The sequence below is a fragment of the Diabrotica virgifera genome, chromosome 7, assembly GCF_917563875.1.
Source record: "Diabrotica virgifera virgifera chromosome 7, PGI_DIABVI_V3a".
NCBI lineage: Eukaryota > Metazoa > Arthropoda > Insecta > Coleoptera > Chrysomelidae > Diabrotica > Diabrotica virgifera.
Window position 1 is genome coordinate 26,246,445 of NC_065449.1, and position 21,584 is coordinate 26,268,028.

The 21,584-nt window shown below is 34.2% G+C and overlaps 1 protein-coding gene across 2 annotated transcripts in view; it reads left to right on the forward strand.

The window, feature by feature from the left end:
* LOC114328696 (synaptotagmin-C) overlaps positions 1 to 20,319 on the forward strand; it is a 239,170-nt gene extending 218,851 nt beyond the window's left edge. For both annotated transcript variants that reach the window (XM_050656829.1, XM_028277628.2), the window contains exon 13: positions 9,733 to 20,319. In XM_050656829.1, the coding sequence (XP_050512786.1) occupies positions 9,733 to 9,824 (92 nt within the window). In that variant the 3' untranslated portion in view covers positions 9,825 to 20,319. The remainder of the gene's footprint in view (positions 1 to 9,732) is intronic.
* Positions 20,320 to 21,584: the final 1,265 nt, after the last annotated feature.

Below are 21,584 nucleotides of genomic sequence, written 5' to 3' on the forward strand. Positions count from 1 at the left end.
ACACAGTGCAAACTACAAATTATGACTTATGCACATTTTACAACCTTTGCACCCCAAAGCCACAGTGGTGGCCCAAAATCAATTTTTGCACAATAGCACAATATTTAGCCTTAGGCTACGGCTCCACGGGCGAGAAATTGACGCTAGCAGCAGCAGTAAAATGAATTTAAGGTTCCGCGGAACGGAATGGGAATAGCCGAACTGAACCGACTACGCACAAGTCCTGTAGTCGGTACAGTTCGGCTATTCCTATTCCGTTCCGCGGAACCTTAAGTTCATTTTACTGCTACTGCTAGCGTCAATTTCTCGCCCGTGGAGCCGTAGCCTTAGGTGGTCGCTAAGCAGTGGCGGATCCAGGGAGGGGTGATGGGGGTGATCACCTCCCCCCTCTCAAACCAAGTGATATTATATTCAAAGATTATAAAAATATTCATTTATTTTTATAGAAATTTAGCCAATTGGCACCCCCCTCTTAACGATGCTGGATCCGCCACTGTCGCTAAAGCATAAAAAGTCATTCTTATAAAAATAATATTAATATAATATAAGTATTTCTATAAAAATAAATGAATATTTCTATAATCTTTAAATATAATATCACTTGGTTTGAGAGGGGTGGGGGTGATCGCCCCCATCACCCCTCCCTGGATCCGCCACTGCTTAGCGACCACTTAGGGGTCAATATTGTGCTATTAAGGTAGCATTAATGCAATAAAATGCGTGTAGGTGGCGAAAATATGCAAAAATTGATTTTGGGCCACCACTGTGACTTTGGGGAGCAAAGAATGTAAAATGTGCATAGGTCATAATTTGTAGGTTACACTGTGTTGTTTTAGTTTACATAAGTACTTTATCAATAAAACGAACAGATGACGAAAAAATAAACAAAAACTGGAGCCCGCCAAAGCATATATGAGGTTTACGGCGCCACTGTGCCGTAACGGTTGTTTATACGAAAAAAATGAATACGACCTAATTTTTAGAGTAAATAGTGGTCTTTAGCCTTGTATAAGTTTTGTTTAAAAAGAATGCACAGGTAATGAGAAAATCGTAAAAACATACTCGCCAAGGGATAGGGGTAGTTTCTGCAGTATATTTTCAAGGATAGGTGTGGTTTCCGCAGGGATGTTGCAATAACAGTATATATTTTTGAAAAGCACTATTGATGAAGCATATGCCCATATGAATCAAAAAGCAAAAATAAAAAAAAATTTCAACCCCCCATTTTATTTATTTTTTTTTTGGCTACAGGGGTTGCACTAGGAAATTGCTTTTAGTGTCCATGCATGAGTAATAATTACGTGCACAAAATGATATATGAAGCATATTAATAAAGGGCATTGTGTGTGAAGGATTCCAAGAAAATCACTTTATTTATTAATTCTTCTTTTTTTTGGTAGTTTCGGGGAAAAAATGGGGGTGCATTATACAAATTTGTAAATAGCACTAGTACATGGGTAATCGCTGAAAGTCTTTTTACTCTAGCATTAACGGTTCAGATGGTATAAAAAGGCGTTTTTTAAAATGTAACACTCTGTAATTAAAAATAGGGCAATTATCCTTAAGTGAAACCTATACCAAAAAATCAGTCACTTATTTGTGAATAATTGCCGCAGAATTTCTTTTTAATTTCCGTTACAGTTAGGAAAAAATATACATTTTTTAAAAATATCTTTTTTAAAAACTTGTCAACTTTGGGGCGCCACCCCCGCTAAACGGTGGATGATAGACATATGCTGTCGGGAAATAAATCGTAGAAAATATCCTCTTCATATTTCTATAAAAAAATTTTTGTAAAAGGTACAGGAAGGGCTACGTTCCGCAAAAACCACAAATTACCCCCTTTAAAGGGGTGAAATGGGGGGTTCCGGGGCGAAGTTTTTTCAGAAAAAGTTAGTTTTATAATAAGCACACCTTGATGTAACATAAAAAAAATAAAACCAGACTTGTGTCCATTTTGCAAGGTTCAATCTCTGTTTCCTACACTAATGCAAAAAAGAATTAATTGAAATCCAGTTAATTTGCACGGACAGAATAAATTTGGGATTTTATAATAATTTATTTATGAAAATTATTTTTTATGTGAAAGAAAAGACTTCTTCTTCTTCTTCCTTCTTGTATGTAGGCTTTAAAGTCTGTTTCTTCTTCAATATTAGCCTCCTAAATTGTTTAAATTATCGCATTATCTTTTTCTTGGTCTGCCAATACTTCTTCGTCCATTTGGTGACTTATCTCGTGCTTATATCTCGACTGTTCCCTGATATTCGTCGAAGTATTTTCATCTGTGTATTTTTTAGTAGTCGTCTCGTTATAGATGTGTCAGGTCTTGTCTTGGCCGTGTATATCAATATAGGTCTAATTGCTGCTTTATAGATTCTTGCTTTTGTCTTGTCTTAGGTGTTTGTTCTTCCAGATTGTGTCATTAAGAGATCCCGCCGCTTTACTTGCTTTTAAGCTTTGTTGTCGTACTTCCTCTTCAATATCTCCGTAACTGGTTATATCTATTCCCAGATATCTAAACCTTGCTTCCTGCTTTATTATTTTCCCATCAATTTCGATTTTACATCGTAGTGGGTATTTAGATGTTGTCATACATTCGGCTTTTTCTGCTGATATTATCATATTGTATTTCTTGGCTGTTGTATTGAAGATGTGTGTTAATCTTAAGAGATCGTCTTCTGTCTCGGCGAATAATCCGGCGTCGTCTGTATAACATAATATTTGGATTTAAAGTGGATTTGAAAGAAAAGGCAATTGTAAGAAATCATTGTAAAGTATGTTAGGCTGTGGTCTCCAATAAATGTCACGCCGTAGGTCGTGTCTGTATGATTAATAACGAGCGATCCACAATTATTGGGATCAAAGCAATCTGTGCAAAATATTACGTATGTCTTGTTTTAATCTGAAAGACAGGCGGAGTGTGACGTCACGGCCAACTGCGGCTATATTCAGTGTTGTTATTATCACTTTCACTTTCCAAATATAAAATAAAGATTGAAAACACGTTGAAAAAATACCCATCTCAAGACCTTTTAATTCGTATAAAGCTAAAATTTTTTCTTCCTCTGCTACTTTTTATGTTCAATTATAGTGTTTTTTAAGTTGACGTACGTACACTGACAAGTATCTGTCAAAGTTGACGTAAACTGGAAAGTATATCTGAATTAATAATACTTAGACATGCACTGTATAAGTGCACTTTAAAAAGAGAGAAACTCAACTTATTACCTACAAAAGTGGACAACATCAATCCCAAATAGACTACTTCATGATAAGGAAAGAGGACATACGTGAATGCAAGGACTGCAAGGTAATAGTTAGTGAGACAGTAAGCCAACAACATAAGCTGCTTGTTCTGGACATCGAAGTAAAAAGCGAAACTAAACAAAAATATCGGAGAGGACCACAAAAAAATCAAGTGGTGGCTGCTGAAAGATGAGAAAGAAGGTCTATTCAGGAGAAGAATAGTATAAAAAAATATGTTGGAACATGAAAGGAAGCCCTAATACAATTTGGAGAAAAATGGCCAGTAGTATTAGAGAGACTGCTATTGAAATACTTGGGAAAACGTCAGGAAAAAAGTTTGAGGATAAAGAGACTTGGTGGTGGTCAAACGAAGTACAAGGCAAAATAAAAGAGGAGAGAAAATTATATAAAAAGTGGCAAGAAACCAGATCCGACACAGATCTTCAAAACTATATGGTGGCGAAAAAGGAAGCGAAAGTAGCAGTAGTAAAAGCCAAAGCAGAAGCGTATTCAAACCTATACGATCAACTTGATACCAGGGAAGGCGAAACGAAGATATATAAAATAGCCAAACAGAGGGCAAAGAAAGCAAAAGATTTTAATCAGATTAGATGTATCCAAGATAAAAATAATAAAATATTAGTTCACGAAAGGGATGTCAAAAAGAGACGGAGAAAGTACTTTGACAGCTTATTAAATGAAGAATTTGACAGACACCCTACAGAGTCAACGGAGACAGTAGAAGCAATGGTCACCAAAATAACCAACGAGGAAGTGTCTCAAGCGCTTCAAAAAATAAAGAAAGGAAAAGCGGTAGGACCAGATGATATTCCTGGGGAGCATTGGGAGAGACAGGAACAAGGTGGCTAGCAGGTCTATTTAATAGAATTATGGAAGTTGGACAAATGCCAGACGAATGGAGAAGCAGTGTACTGGTACCTGTTTACAAAAACAAGGGATATATACAACAATGTGCAAACTACAGGGCTATAAAACTGCTTACCCACAATATGAAAATATGGGAAAGAGTAATTTAGAGACGGATACGTGAAGAGACCGAAATATCAGAGAATCAATTTGGTTTTATGCAAGGTAGATCAACAACAGATGCAATTTTCATTATAAGACAGTTGATGGAAAAATACAGGAGTAAAGAAACAAACGCTCATATGGTATTCATTGACCTTGAGAAAGCTTATGATAGAGTTCCTCGAGTGATTCTGTGGTGGGCACTCAATAAGAAAGGAGTCCCTGGTAAATATGTAAAGATTGTGAGGGATATGTATGAGGGAGTAACGACTAGTGTTAGGACAGGTGTGTGAGAGACTGATAAATTTCATGTGAAAATAGGATTGCACCAAGGCTCTGTGCTTAGTCCGTATTTATTCTCATTACTTTTGGACCAGATAACAGTGAAACTACAGGGTAACATTCCATGGTGCTTAATGTATGCTGATGATGTCGTGTTAGTAGGAAATAGTGAAAGAGACTTGGAACAAAAACTGGAACAGTGGAGACAAGCTCTGGAGGAAAAAGGTTTAAAACTTAGTAGGACAAAAACAGAGTATTTGGACTGCTCATTTAAAGATGGAGCTACTACAAATAAAATGGTATCTTTGGATGGTGAAATGATTGTGAAAAGCAATAGTTTTAAGTACCTAGGATCGGTATTACAGAGTAATGGAGAAATAGATGGAGATGCATGCAGTAGAATTAGGGCTGGATGGATGAATTGGAAAGAAGCGAGTGGTGTGTTGTGTGACAGAATTCCAACGAAACTGAAGGGAAAATTCTATAAAACAGCCATAAGACCGGCTATGATGTACGGAACTGAATGTTGGGCAACGAAAAAGAAAGAGGAACAACGAATGCATGTGGCGGAAATGAGAATGCTTAGATGGATGAGTGGAGTGACAAAGAAGGATACAATTAGAAATGAGTATATTAGGGGAAGCCTAGGTGTGGCACCAATTGATGCCAAAATGAGAGACCATAGGTTAAGATGGTTTGGTCATGTTCAACGTCGAGACGTTAATCACCCAATACGAAGAATAGCTGAAGTGCAGATTCCTGGAAGGAGTAGGAGAGGAAGACCAAAGAAGACCTGGGGGGAGACGATAAAGGAAGAGACGGAGTTGGTAAAGAGGATTAACATTGATATGACCCAAGATAGAATTGTGTGGAGAAATGCAATTAGGGAAGCCGACCCCGCATAGGGATAAGGCAAAGAGAATGATGAGACATGGACTGTATAGCTATCTCTGTCGTTCAGAGCCACCTATGGTGACAATAATTTTGGATCACACCTTATAATAAATAATAGTTGCGGTCTGTTATCGTACTCCGAACGTAGCATGAAACTGCTGTATACGGACGGCTTCACAGGCAGTGGTCAGTGGTCACCAATAAACGCCGTACGCTGCCTACACTGTCACTCAGTAGGTTGCGTATGTATGCTTGATACAATAAATTATGGATACGGTCTCTATTGGATGTCGAAAGCAGTGTCTATCTGCTATGAGCGACTTTAAAATTAGAAGCAGTCTCTTTAGTTATTTTCTAGCATTGCAACGTACGGCTGGTACAGGTTCTTTTAGGAGGTAGGCGTAAAATCTTGATCCAACGCCATTTAAATACATTCGTTTTTCTCGACTCCTGAGAAAACTAATACTCTAAAAGTATTATATAAAAAATACTTTAAAAGTATTTTATTTTACACATATTTTTATTAGGTTGAAAAACTTAGACTTTCATTTAGCAGATGGCGCTACGCACCTACTACCTTCACGTCAGTTGCAATGGGGGACTAATAAATGTTGTTCTGAAGCTATTTCCTTGTGGAATTTTTATAATGAACTATTTTAAATGGGATATAAGCCACAATTTTACCAAAAAAATGAATTTATTAACGTTTCGACACCCAAGTCGGGTGTCGTTGTCAAAATACAAAATAATACTAAATAAACAAAAATGTTGTTGCTTAGTAAAACATTCTTCTAATAATTTATTTAATCTGACTCATTTATATCGGCATTCAGGCATGTATTATACATTTTAAAGTAGAAGACTTTAAAATGATATTGACAATATTGATGAGTTGCGTTCCTGGGATGACTTTACTAAAAGATAGTTCATTCGATTAGATTCGATTCCATAGTAAATCACGAGGGAAAACCAGGAAAAAACCTCGTGATACTATCCCGACATCGTAAGTATTTGGGCTTACATTTCTGGACCTCGGAGGTAAACTATACACTATGTCATTTCGAGCAACTGTGTTTAGCGTGTGTTTGCAACAAAGTTTAGAGAACTTAGAATGTTAATAAAAATCTGATATATGCCATAATGGGTTGATAGACAATACGTCTACATTCTAATGATATTATCTAATCAATTTCTATAATCCAACTAATAAAACAACTGAATAAAAAGACTTGTTCAAAAAACACCATGTCGACCGGCGGGTGTAATTTCCTCACCAAAATAATCTTTTACCTGCGTTTAGAAGGGTATGTCATAATCCCACAGGTATTTTCCTCACCAAGACCGAAATGGTTATTTCAGTTATTTCAGGTAGATTTTACTAAAAGGCATTCAATTGAATTATTTATCTACTATTAAATTACAGTAGGTACCTACCTATAACAATTAATTAATTAATTATATCATTTTTAGTCACAATTGGAATTTTGACAAAAATGGCATGTTTAATAGAAAGTGATCGCGGTAAACCTTACTCGGTATTGGTATTTGAAAATTTTATTTTTTATAAAGTGAAAGTTTTAAAAAGTGCAGAAGTGTTCTGGAGGATAAAACAACTTGTAGTGCGAAATTTTTTACTATTGGTGCAACTTTTACAATATCTAGAAGTAGCCTACAACATAATCATGAACCAGATTGTCAGAAGTTAGATCGAAAAATTATTTCTAACTATTGTAAACGTAAAGCCAAAGAGAATATTGAAAAACCAGCAAAAATTATACGCCAAGCGCTTGCAGCTAATTTGTCTGAAACAAATACTACGATTGTTGTCAGTTACATAAGAAAAAATATATAATTATCGGCGAAAAATGATGCCTGGTCGACTTACTTCCAATATTGATGAGGTTCAAGAATTTGTGAAGAGGTGTGTTCAAAAAATAACCAAGACCAAGAGGGAAAATTTCCTCTTTATAAACTGTGTCAAAAGTAGGATAATTCTATTTAGTTGTGAAACAAATATAAGACTTTTAGCCACATTGAATTTTATTATATGGATGGCACATTTTCTTACTGTACCACATATTATTTGCAATTATTCACTATTCATGGGCTAATTAATGGGCATTATATTTCTTTATTTTACTGTTTACTGCCAAACAAAAAAACAGAAATTTACAATATTTTTTATTCGTTAAAATCAGAAATTTTTAAAGATCTCAAAATTGAGTTTAATGCTAGTAAAATTTTTGAAGATTTTGAAAAGGCTATACATAATGCAATCATTGAAATGTGTCCGAACATTGAAATACATGGTTGTAAATTTCACCTACACCAAGCTTGGTATAGAAATGTTTTGTCTTCCTGAATCAGAATATAAAAATTATTCTGTAAGAGGCAAGTGGCTCAAACATACTTTTGGCCTTACATATAAAACCAGAAGACGTATCAGCTTGTTTTGTGTTTGATTTAATGTCATGCAAACCAGAAAATGAAATTTAAGATAGATATATTGATTATTTAGTTGAAAGTTATATAGACGAAAATGCCATTTTCTCCCCATATTTGTGGACAGAGGCAAATTCTTCTGCTATTCGTATTACGAATGCTTGCGAATCTTTTCATTCGCATTTTAATTTATCGTCTTGTAATACGCATCCATCCATATATATTTTCTTTGAAAAAATTAAAGAATTTCAGGTAGATACGTATGTTAAAATTTAAAGTTTGCATATTGCAAAACCTATCAAAAATAAACAAGTTAAACTGAAATTGAAAAATGTAGTAAATTTATTAATAAGATCAGTCTAATCAAATGACTAGCATGGATTTTGTAAAGTGTCTGTCTTATTATAGTAAATAGTAAATAATAATTTATACGTCTTGCATATTATCTATATTATAAACTATTATTATAATGTAAGGAAATTAATGTCTTGTGTTCGGATTTCGGATGCTTTCATAGACATTCTTAAATTAAACCTATATTTTTATTTTATTACCTGAGTGAGTTGGTGAGGAAAATGCCTACCGGATTAATAGGAACCTTTAAATTTGGTGAGGAAAATACCTGTCGGATTATATGTTTTTACTGGTTGGTGAGGAATTTACCTCCGCCCATGTCGACATAGTGTAGTTTACCTCCGAGGTCCAGATTTATTTACTCTCAAAACTAATACCAAATTCTGACTTTAATGTATGTATGCTATTTTAAATTATAAATAATATTAATAATACATAGATATTATATAAATAAAATCTAAATATAAAATATATTAATAAATTCATTTTTTTGTTAAAATTTTGGCTTATTTCCCATTTAAAATAGAACTAATTAATGTCGAAAATTTTTACCTGGAGTAGAGATAGCAGCCTATGCATTCTCTGAAGAGCCTCTAACAAGAGGTGAAATCGTCGATAAGAGTGCTGGATGCGCTCTCTAACCTAAGTAAAAATTAAGAGAGTTTTGGCTTCGCATTGCAACTGAATAAAAATGGTATACATTTTTATTAAATAAATATTACTTTGAAATACATGGTGATTCCATATACCTAAGTTTGTTTGTGTGTATGTGCAAACATACGAATGGCTCTGAACACGACAGAAGTACAGTAAAACCTGTCAATAACGGTCACTAAAAATGACAGAACTATTGGCCAATATAAAAAGGTGGCCGCTAATACCAGGTTTTGTAGTCCACAAATTTTGGTTTGGGGAACTTTGAAACTGGCCGGATAGTTCAGGTGGCCGGTTTTGACAGGTGGCCGTTAACACAGGTTTTACTAGTAGAAATACGACTTGGAATGAGGCATGGGTGTATTTTATCGCCTCCACTTTTTAATATCTACTTCAAATTTATCTTCAAACAAGCCTTAAACGAAGAGGCAGACATTCGAAAATTCGAAAAAATCGCCTTTTTCGCGCTCGTTTGCTTACTATAGGTATACATTTATGAAAAAACTCGTCAAATAGGACCTGTCTAAGGAGATTATACCTGTCTAAGGAGATATCTCGTGAAAAACTTATTTTCCTGGACTATAGTCTGATAGTCTGACAAAATGCCTAATTCCAAAAAGGAAAAAGAAATATTTCACTCTTTGTGAATTTTTTTGACGAATGTAATTGAAGAAAAAAAACATATTCAGAAAATTGTTTATAGAACGAAACCAAGGAATATTTTACGGGTATACGGGAGTAAACGGGATCGGTTGGCTTTATACATATATATTATGAGTAAAGAGATGAATATCATTTCGCTCTGTTTTCTTATTTTTTCCTTTATTACAGGTCTGAGATTAAAGCACTGGATGGATATGATTAGATATCCGGATCACAGGCACGAGCAATGGCATAACTTAACCGAAGATGTTTTAGAGTAAAAACAACTTTATTTTGCAATTTCAACATCTTTTTATTGGGCATAAGTTTACGTCTACACTTTATATATGTTTTTGTCGTTCTTTCCAACTTTTTTAATTATATTTCAAGTATTTTACATAAAGATTTGTGTATATTTGTTATATTGGGGCAAATTTATTGTGATACTATTAAAATGTTATAGGTCGCTTGTATAAATCTATACAAAGGAAATAGATACATATGTTATTGTTGCATGTTTTTATAATAAAGAAGCTAATAGTGCAGTCACTGAAGGTTTTCACCTTATTTCATTGAACCTCCATCGATTTTCATGAAAATTGGTGAGTAGTTAGAGGATATCTCAAGGAACAAAGGTGACATGATTACAGCTTGCGCTTTGACCCTGGGGTGGATGCCACCCCTTCTCGGTGGTGAAAATTATTTTATTAAAAATAATACCACAAGTCGATAGAGGGAAAAATTCTTAGCAAAATTTGTTTATTAATATAAATCAATACTTTTTGAGTTATTTAAGATAAAAGATTTATTTTTTTTTTTTAAAAAGGCATGTTTTAAAGCAGTTTTTCACGTACCTATAACTCAAAAACTATAAGCTTTTTCAAAAAAGTTGTTGTTACCAAAATTGAAGATATTAAAAAATTGAATACACTCCTCACTTAAAGAACTAAACTAATGTTAATTTAAAGTTAGATGAGTAATTGAAGTTTCTTTATGGTTGAGATAGAAATGTTTAAAGATTAAATTTTGCTGCGAGAACCATGTAACCGGAGCCATTTAACCTTTTACGTTAAAAAAAGTAAGGGGTTTAAAAGATTAAATTCAACATGGTTTAATAGCCCTTTGAATTAACTTTCAAATGGTTTTTAGGTGAATCTGATATCGTAAAAATTAACGGAGTAATTTACCAAAAAACCAAAAAAAAATTTAGAAAAATTTTTGAGCATAAATTTTAATGCTATCAACTTGTTTGTCGGTTCATTTGATAGATATTTCTAAGTACTTTGACAAATGTTAAATAAGTTTGTGTTATAAAATGCATCATTTTCCCGTTATTTAAGCTTGAATATTTAGATTTGGGTACTCGCCGAAAAATATATACACTCAATTACCTATAACTTAGTTTTGGTTAACATTAAAAGGTTGTTCTAGTAAGGAGTTTATTCCACTTTTTATTAGCTTTAATTTCGTTAATAATAACTTTTTTGTAAAAACTTATAGTTTTTGAGTTAGTTCTGAAAAATCGGTTAAAAGCATGCATTTTTCTCACGAAAAATTAAAATCTTTGATCTTTAATAACTCAAAAAGTTTCGGTTTGTTTTAATAACTTTATATAACAAATTTTGCTCAGAATTTGCTCCTCTATCTAATTATGGGGTTATCTTTAATAAAATAATTTTCACCCCCGAGAAGGGGTGGCATGCACCTCCAGGGTAAAAGCGCGAGTTGGCACCATGTCACCTTTATTCCTTGAGATATCCTCTAACCACTCACCAATTTTTATGCAATTCGATGCAGGTTCAACTAAATCGGAGGTAATATCTATATCCACCTTCAGTGACTCCACTACTAAAGTACATAACTAAATTCGTTTTCAAGATATGCATTTGAATTTGCATCTAAAATAAAAAGAAGGTAGAAAGGTTGAGAGACAACCGAATATTTTTGGAGTATACCTAATGTTTAGCTTGTATAATGTGTAAGAGTACATAAAAAGATCTTTGTATTACATTTAGTTAAACAAATAATATAAAAGCACCAGAAAATAAATATTTCTTACAATAATACAATAAAAACAAAGTTGATTGTCTTAAACCATTGCTGTTTGATACATATTACTGTTAAAAACCATCTGCTCTTTTTATTTCTTCTTCTTATAACGATTAGAAAGCCATTGAAATATAGTAGCCTCATGTGGAAAAAGAGTGACTTCAGGTGGTAATATTATATCCGATCGTACACAAGAACAATGCAAAGGTTTCTTTGTTCATTCTCGGACGTTATTAGGGTAGGGGGATTTTTTAGTTTTTTAATTTTTCTAGATATTCCAAACACAGACACGGTTAATGATGAGGGAATTTGAAAACCGGTTTGGCTTGGTACAGCTCTACCAAAAGTTTTAAAGGCTAGCAAAATACAATGCTATACTGCCCCTACACAATTTAAACCTGGTGAAACAACTGTGTTTACAATCGGACTCAACTCAAAATATCATACGCAAAATACCAACCATCAAGCAGTAATCTAGCATAGTTGTTAAACGTCTGGGCTCTCTACAAATATCTTAGGGTAAGAACAGAACAAGTGGGTCGCAGTGGAGGTCGCGGTGGAGGTCGCGGTCGATGTCGATATCCATGTAAAACAAACAAATTGTAGAGAATGGAAGAGAACAGAGCAGGTAAGTCGCGGTGGAAGTTTAGCGCCATGCCATCCAGGAGGTTCACATCGATGCTTTTGAAAATAAAATGAGTTTCTTTTACATGGATGTCTACTGCGCGGCCTACAAGGATGCTTCCCTGTGATTGGTCCGTTCGAAGCCAAGTTTTCATTATCTGCGCCATCTGAGTTGATACTTTTTATATAATCCCTTTTTTGTATTCAGTTTACTTTTGAATTTCTAAAGTACTTAAATTCAGTAAATTTTTGAAATATGAAAGAGGATCTGATTATTTACAGCTGACATTTCATCACTATTATTACTTGACTGACACAACATCGCAAAAGCAGTCTTTTTGTCATTCAAATTCTATTAAACTACTTCACTTGATAGTGGTTCTAGCTCGACTGACAGAGCAGGTGACCTCCTTGCTATGTGCTGTCGACATCGACCGCGACTTAACTAGTAGCATCCACCGCGACCTACACCTCTTCCTCGACCCACTTGTTCTGTTATTAACCTTAGGTAAATTTTGTATAGAAAAAATCAATGTTTTTCGATATACTTACTCATTTATGATTCACTCAATTTTTTCCGTAGAAAAATTTTTTTCAAACCAAGTTCTTGGGAATTAAATAACCTACAATTTTATATTAAAACATTTTTTCCTATCTCTGATTCTAGTCTTTTATTCTGAAGAAAATGGCATTTTTTACCAAATTACAAAAATTCGTTTTTCGCTTTTCACTCCAGTTATTTAAAAACTAATCATTCTAAGCCAGTCAAACTTTTAGAATCTATTAATAATACATAAATAAATAAGAATGAATAAGGCCAATGACTAAAAACACCGCTAACTTACATTATTATGTTTCCAATTGGATTTCTCTTTTTTTTTTCAAAAAAATATATTGATTTTTTAACCGTAACTTTTTTATTTTTTATTTTAGAAAGTTTGGTAAAAACAATTCGATAGGCTAATACAAGATCTATAAGACTATTAATATTAAATCTTTTTAAAATCCTCAGTCGCAAAAAGAGGCGACTTTGAAAGGGTTGGTAAAGGTGGTTTTTGCATGTTATTACAAGCTTTAATTGTTAATAGCTCACTCAATTTTTACCGTAGAAAAATTTTTCGCAAACCGTGTTCTTGAGAATTAAATAAACTACAATATTTCGTATTTAAACATTTTTTCGTATCTCTGATGCTAATCTTGCTATTCTGAAGAAAATGCCATTTTTTTCTAAACTACAAAAATTCGTCATTCAATTTAACTCCAGTTTTTTAAAAACTAATCATTCTACGCCAGTCAAACTTCTAGAATTAAAACGTATTAATAATACATAAATGAATAAGGTCAATGACCAATTTTAATTAGGGTGGTGATTACGGGGTTGCTTGCGATCAGTTTTTTGATGAATAAAATATGGACTGATATTCTTTTCATTATAAGTCACTTAATTTTTAAGCTAGAGACTTTTTTATTTCTGGAGATAGATATTTTTAAGTACTTTAAATTAGTTTCAACAAGTTGTTCTCTAAAAATGCATAGTTTTCCAGACTTTTGACTTTGAAACTACAATATTTAGCATTTGACGAAGAAGAGCTATCATATAATAAAGTATAGCTCGATTACTATTGGTCTTAAAGAAAATTTTAAAAAACGGTTTTGTTTATTTTTTTAAAAGGTACATTTTTGATAAGTATAGTTGTTTTGATAAAACGAAAACTTTTGGAGTTATTAGCAGAAAACATTTAAAAACATAGATTTTTCGATATAAAACTAATAATTTCAATAGCGAATAAATCAAAAACTATCAATTTTATCAAAAAAATGTATTGAACGTTTTTTACTTAGAATGAACGTTTTTACCAACTTTTGCGATTAAAATATAAGAACGAATTTCCACCCCCGAGATGGGGTGGCAACCACCCCCATGGTAAAAGCGCCTTTCAAAATGTTATAGATTTTGATCCTTGGCCTATCCACTTCTTATTCTCAAATTCTTAAGCAAATCGATCCATTCTGTAAAAATTGCGAGGTTTTGTCCTATTTTAAGCTTCATTACTTGGACCTTTGGTTCGTGACATGAACGAAATAGACACGTTAACATGCTAATATGAATGGATTGTTACAGCCTAATCTTCAAAACCTACATACAACATGAAATTTTGATTTTCAGTTTTGGCAAACAAATACAATACAAAAATAACAAACGATCTCACATCACGGGAAATGCTTGTACTAAGATGAAATTGGTGGAATTTGTTGCTGAATTGGTGAAGTTTAGAAAAACGTATGCAAGTTTAAATGCAGCGTTTTTTAGACACTTTTCAAATGTCTCATATTTGTTGCCAAAATTCAAATTCGAAACTTCATGTTACAGTTCTGAAGACTATGCCCTAAGAACCGGAATATGTATCATAGTGACCGGTCAATGGAAGTGATAGTAAAAATTTTAAAAAATGTTAGAATCTCAAACGAAATATTCATATTTATACATAATTGAAAATTTCTGACGTGCAACAATAATAACTCAGTAATAATTGTATAATAAACTATTTCTGTTCAAATAAAATTGTATTTTTAATATCAAATTCCTAAAGCTAATAGAGTAGGTCATATTGTATGAGATTATAAATATTTTTGTGCTAGATCAATCTATTTTTTGACGTGATAGAGTAATAAACGAAAATATAGGTTATAGTATGGTGATCCTTATAAAGTTCAAATATAGTACTTGTATTATATTATGTTTAAGTACTTACTTATATTTACCTTCCGTGTCCGGAACACCAGCCACTATTTTCATATTTGTCCCATGGTTGACCACACAGATGACCCTGTAATTTGCTTAAAATAGGTCTTTATCTGTGCAGGTCTCTCTCATGCTTGTGGATATTGGTAATGGTAAGTGGTGACTTCTCTAAATCAATTAATCGTGCAACATTATGGAAGGCAATGATCGAGTTCGGCGTACCCAAGAAACTAGCTGCGGTAACACAAATGTGTGGAAGTAACTCCTTTGCACAAGTTAGAATAGGGGGAAAATATCAAACGCTTTCTGCGTTAATTCTGGACTGAGACAAGGAGATCCGTTGTCCCCATTGTTGTTTAACCTGACCTTAGAATATGTCATGCGGAAAATATATCACAAAATCAAACCAGACATAACTGCTCGGGGAGCAAAAATCATACTCGTCTTTGCCGATGACGTAGACGCAGTAGCACAAACAACATTAGAAATTAAGGATAGTTTCTCGAGCTTTGAAGAACATCTGCATTAAACATCGGTCTCAAAATAAATGAAGCCAAAACAAAATACATGGTCGTCTCAAAACAAGAACGACGGCGAATAAGGCAAAACATTACTATAAACTTATAAACGATCACAACTTCGAAGTAGTTGAAGAATTTAAATATCTAGGAGCAACAATCACAAATGACAACAAATTAGAGCGAGAAGTTGAAACGAGAATAATGGCAGGAAACAGATCTTTCTTTGCAATGCAACATCTAATGAAATCAAAACTTCTTTCACGAGGTGCAAAAATCCAGATATATAAGACCATAATACGACCAGCAGTCGCGTATGGAAGCGAAACATGGACGCTAACAAAAAGAGAAGTTAATAAATTGCTGGCGTGGGAACGTAAAATCCTTCGAATGATATATGGCCCTTGCAGACACAGCGCGACAAACGAATGGAGGCGCAGATACAATAACGACCTAGAGTCTCTATTAGGAAAAGAAAATCTAGTCAGATATATAAAGGCTAATAGACTCAGATGGGCAGGGCATGTGATACGCAGTAACGACAATCGCCTTATAAACAATGTGTTCTGGGAAAGGCCAGATGGAAGAAGGTCTGTAGGGCGGTCTAGAAAAAGGTGGAAAGATGCAGTTAAAGAAGATCTAGAGAAAATGGGAGTGCGACAATGGGAATTAGTGGCACAGGACCGACACACATGGAAGGCAATAGTAAACGCGGCAAAGACTCACGAATAGTTGTAGCGCCATTGATGATGATGATGATGATGATGATGATGATGATGATGACTTCTCTAAACCGCACCACATTCACATCGGTATCCTGGTATACTCATTCTCTCAGGTTACTACCAAAACGTGAAACACTAGATTTTAGTCTTTAATCACTCTCAATGTCGAGAAAGGCAATTTGTGTCCAGCAGCAATTTTCTGAAGGGCGTTTTAGGTTCTTTGGAGATGGATGTTGATTTTGTTATAAATCTTTTCCGAGACATTAGTCTGCTTGGCTGAGTTTGGTGGTCTTCGATCTGTCTCCTGCTTACATTATGATAATGTCCCATTAGAACTATGGCGTAGACCTTCAAAGTAGACCTAAGTCAAAAGTAATAACTAAAAAGGGGTACCAAAAGGGAGAAAAACAACATAAAATAATCTGATATGGGGAAGATGCAATACTAATCTCTTAAAGTGAAGACGATTTATAACGTATGCGGCAACAATTTAATATAACCGCCAGAAAATTTATCATGTTAATTTCCCCAAAGACAGAAATCATGCTTATAACAGCAAATCTAGTAAGACGTAAATTAAAACTGGAGGGTCAAAAAATAGAACAAGTAATGGAGTTGAAATTCCTAGGCATCACACTGTCTAGCCACGCAAAGCTCAAAAAATAAGTGGAAGATTAGGATAATAGAGTAGAGCAAACAGAGCCGCAAATTGTTTGAATGAAACAATATGAAAAAAAAAACAATGGAGAAAAAAAAGTATCGGGAAGGAAATGAAAGGCAGAATTTACAAAAGAGTTATCAGACCAATAATGACATAGGCAACAGAAACACGACCTGATACAGAGAACATAAAAAGAATCCTAGAAACAGCAGATATGAAATCTCTTATATCGACACTATGGGACAGTGCCAGAAGTACACATACGAGATGGAAATGAAAAATGGAGAACATGAATGGAATGACGATATAAGCCGAATGACAACAAATAGAGTAAAGACGGCGGGAGACGGTTCCCCAATAGGAAGACGATCAGTGGGAAGACCACGAAAACGTTGGAACGACAACTCCATGCAGGCACATTTAAAAAACAGGCAGAATCATGTCTACACAAAAGAAGAAGAAGTAGAAATTTTCATCCTGTAGAGGGTGGATCAGCGAATTTGCCAACAAATTAAACACACTTTAGACTATTCATCATCACACTTTACACTCCTTGCCTTATCCCTATGCGGGGTTGGCTTCCCTAATTGCATTTCTCCACACAATTCTATCTTGGATCATATCAATGTTAATCCCCTTTACCAACATGTCCTGCCTTATCGTCTCCCCCAGGTCCTCTTTGGTCTTTCTCTCCTACTCCTTCCAGGAATCTGCACTTCAGCTATTCTTCGTATTGGGTGATTAACGTCTCGAAGTTGAACATGACCAAACCATCTTAACCTATGCTCTCTCATTTTGGCATCAATTGATGCCTCAATTGGTGCCACACCTAGACTTCCCCTAATATACTCATTTCTAATTTTATTTTTCTTTGTCACTCCACTCATCCATCTAAGCATTCTCATTTCCGCCACGTGCATTCGTTGTTCCTCTTTCTTTTTCACTGCCCAATATTCAGTTCCGTACATTATAGCCAGTCTTATAGCTGTTTTATAGAATTTTTCCTTCAGCTTCATTGGAATATTTCTGTCACACAACACACCACTCGCTTCTTTCCACTTCATCCATCCAGACCTAATTTTACTGCATGCATCTTCATATATTTCTCCATTACTCTGTAATACCGATCCTATGTAGGTACTTAAAACTATTGCTTTTCACAATCATTTCACCATCCAAAGATACCATTTTATTTGTAGTAACTCCATCTTTAAATGAACATTCCAAATACTCTGTTTTTGTCCTACTAAGTCTTAAACCTTTTTTCCTCCAGAGCTTGTCTCCACTGTTCCGGTTTTTGTTCTAAGTCTCTTTCACTATTTCCTATTAACACTACATCATCAGCATACATTAGGCACCATGGAATTCTACCCTGTAGTTTCGCTGTTATCTGGTCCAAAACTAATGAGAATAAATAAGGACTAAGCACCGAGCCTTGGTGCAATCCTACTTTCACCTTAAATTTATCAGTCTCTCCCACACCGGTCCTAACACTAGTCGTTACTCCCTCATACATATCTCTCACAATCTTTACATATTCGCCAGCGACTCCTTTCTTATTGAGAGCCCACCACAGAATCTCTCGAGGAACTCTATCATATACTTTCTCCAGATCAATGAATACCATATGAGCGTTGGTCTCTTTATTCCTGTATTTTTTCATCAGTTGCCTTACAAAGAAAATTGCATCTGTTGTGGATCTGCCCTGCATAAAGCCAAATTGATTATCGGATATTTCGGTTTGTTCACGTATCCCTCTATCAATTACTCTCTCTCATATTTTTATGGTGTGGCTAATGGTAGGGGAGCCCAAGCGGGGATTTTTGCAGTTACTCGAGCGCGTCAGATTATCACATGGGGAGAAACCCTGCAGGTGCCCTGCAGATGTACCTCCACCATATATTAGCTCTTAACACAGGGGAGTTCGTTAAGGGGGGCCCGAAAAAAAAATCTATCCTTAAAAATACTCGAAATTGTCAGATTAAAATAAGGTAAGTTAAGGACATGCAAAACAGTGTATTTTTAAAAAATCTGACGATTTGAGCGGAGCGTAAGAAAATGGGCGAGTTAAAAATTTTCACAAAAAAAGAGCGAATAATTCGCGAAATGAACGTTAGATCGAAAAACTAAAAAATACGTGTTCAATATTTTTCAAAAATATATCGAATAATACTAAACATGACCCCCCACGGAGAGGGGTGGGGGTAAATTTAAAATTTTAAATACAAATCCCGCGATATTTCGCAAAATAAACATTAGATCGAAAAACTGCAAAATACACTTAATCAATATTTTTGAAAAATTTTTCGAATGGTACCAAACACGACCCCCACGGAAGTGGGGTGGGGGTTACTTTAAAACCTTAAATAGGAGCCCCAAATTTTTATTCCAGATTTGGATTCTTTACGTAAAAATAAGCAACTGGCAAGCGCCCACTAAAATGGAAAATTTTACTTAACTTTTTTTGGTTTTAGGACCTACATACTCTTCCCAACCCAATAGGTCCCCAAAGCGCTCGGGTGACTGCACATTTAGCATACTTCGCTCCCCTACTATAAGTAGTTTTATAGCCCTGTAGTTTGTACATTGTTGTATGTCTCCCTTGTTTTTGTAGACAGGTACTAATATACTGGTTCTCCATTCATCTGGCATTTGTCCAACTTCCGTAACTCTATTAAATAGACCTGCTAGCCAACTTATTCCCGTCTCTCCCAATGCTCTCCATACTTCCCCAGGAATACCATCTGGTCCGACTGCTTTTCCTTTGTTTATTTTTTGAAGCACTTGAGCTTTAGACACTTTATTATCGTCTTTTCAGATATAGGGGTCTTTCCTTGAGGACCCTTTGATCCGAATGAATTGAACTATAACATCCGGGTACAAGTGAGCCCAAACGCAGTTCTAGAGGGGTGAACTTCGTATTACATCTTTATATTATTTTATTGAACTTCTGGCATAATTTCTATAGAGTATTAAGAGTGTGGATGATTTGTCTGTCATACTTTATCCTTTATTTTTTAGTCTTTACTAACTTATTTATAAAGGACAAGTATTTTTCATTAAAATAAATGCTAATAATATATATTAATGTAATAATTTTGAATAAACTTTACAATAGTTTTAATTTTACTACTTTTTTGAATATTGCTATTGTTTATTCCACAATTTAATATTATATCTCTCGGATTATATTTAAAAAACAACACAAAATCATCGAAATGTTTTTGAAATAAACAATTAAAAGGATCGCTATAAAATAACAACCATTATTTTAATATAATGCAAACATTTAAATAGTAGGAAAATGTTATATTAATATTTTCATAAGTAAAAATAAATATACCTAATGCTGATAGCGTATTTTTGTGACGATAAAATAAAGCGACCAAAATGGAAAATGTATGTTATTCGTTGTAAATTTGTTGTGATTATTTTTGAATAAAATTTTATTATTGATTTTGTTTTTTAATATCTATAGAAAAAGCCCTAAGCCCTAGAGAGCATAGAGAGAGAAGCAACAGTACGTTGTTTCTCTGTATTGTGGACTTGGAAAAAGCCTTCATCGTGTACCACGTAACAAGATTTGGGAAATATTAAACCGTAGAAATGTAAAACCGAAGTTAATCCCAGCAATATAGAGTATTTATATTAATGCACGGAGTGTCCCAATAAGAATGGCTCTCGGCCATATTTTAGGAACCGTTTATAGTACAGCTTTGAGAAAAAAATATTTATAACAAAAGTTGCCTCGGGAAAAGCCTGGAAATTATTTTTATAATTGTAGGTCCACGGCTAGAGGGCGTAATTGAATATCAAAAGTTAAAAAATCAAAATTTTACAAAATTTACCTAATGAAAGGCCACTGGAAATAAGAGATGGGGAGATAAGAGGTGGGGTTGAGTGGGAACCCGTGCTAAATTGAATTGTGCATACTTGGTCTTGTTAAAAACAGCTATTTTTCGTCAATGTAAGAGTCTTATTTTCGAAATAGCCTAGTAAGTAATATGCAAAGGCGTTATTTAATTATTTTCGGAAATGTAGTTTTCTTTGGAGAATAGCAACTACAAGTATGCATTTTTAATCCTGTATTACAAAATAAGACTAAATTAGCAACATAATACCGAAAACCGCATGTCGATACCTTTTTTCTATCTTTAAAATATCTTAAGAAACGTGTAAATTTTAAGCAACTGTTAATGTCACCGGTAAATAAAGGTAAGGAAAAGTAGTGTGCTATGGAAAAACAAAGAAACATTTTCCAGATGTAAACGCATATAATTAATTAAAACAACAATAAGACAAACAACACTATAAAATATAACAAAGAAATAAAAGCAACTACTTCCTTAGTGACGACCTCAATCTTCAAATTGTTGCTCATCATTTTCGATGTCAAGCATTTACTCTTTCATGAGTAGATTGAACAGCAGTCTCAATTTCTGCTTTTGCAATGCTTTGAATGGCGTTTCGTATTCTCTAGGTTCTAGATAATGTTTTCTCGCGTAGTGGGTCTAGCGGCAAAAACAAGGTCTTTAATCCGTCCCCATAAATAAAAGTCTAAAACAGTTAAATCTGTTGTTATTCAATCTACTCTTGAGAGAGTAAATGCTTGCAACGAAAATGATGGGCAACAATTTGAACATTTAGGCAATCACTTAGACTAAGTAAGTAGTTGCTTTTATTCCTTTGTTATATTTTATATTGTTGTTTGTCTTATTGTT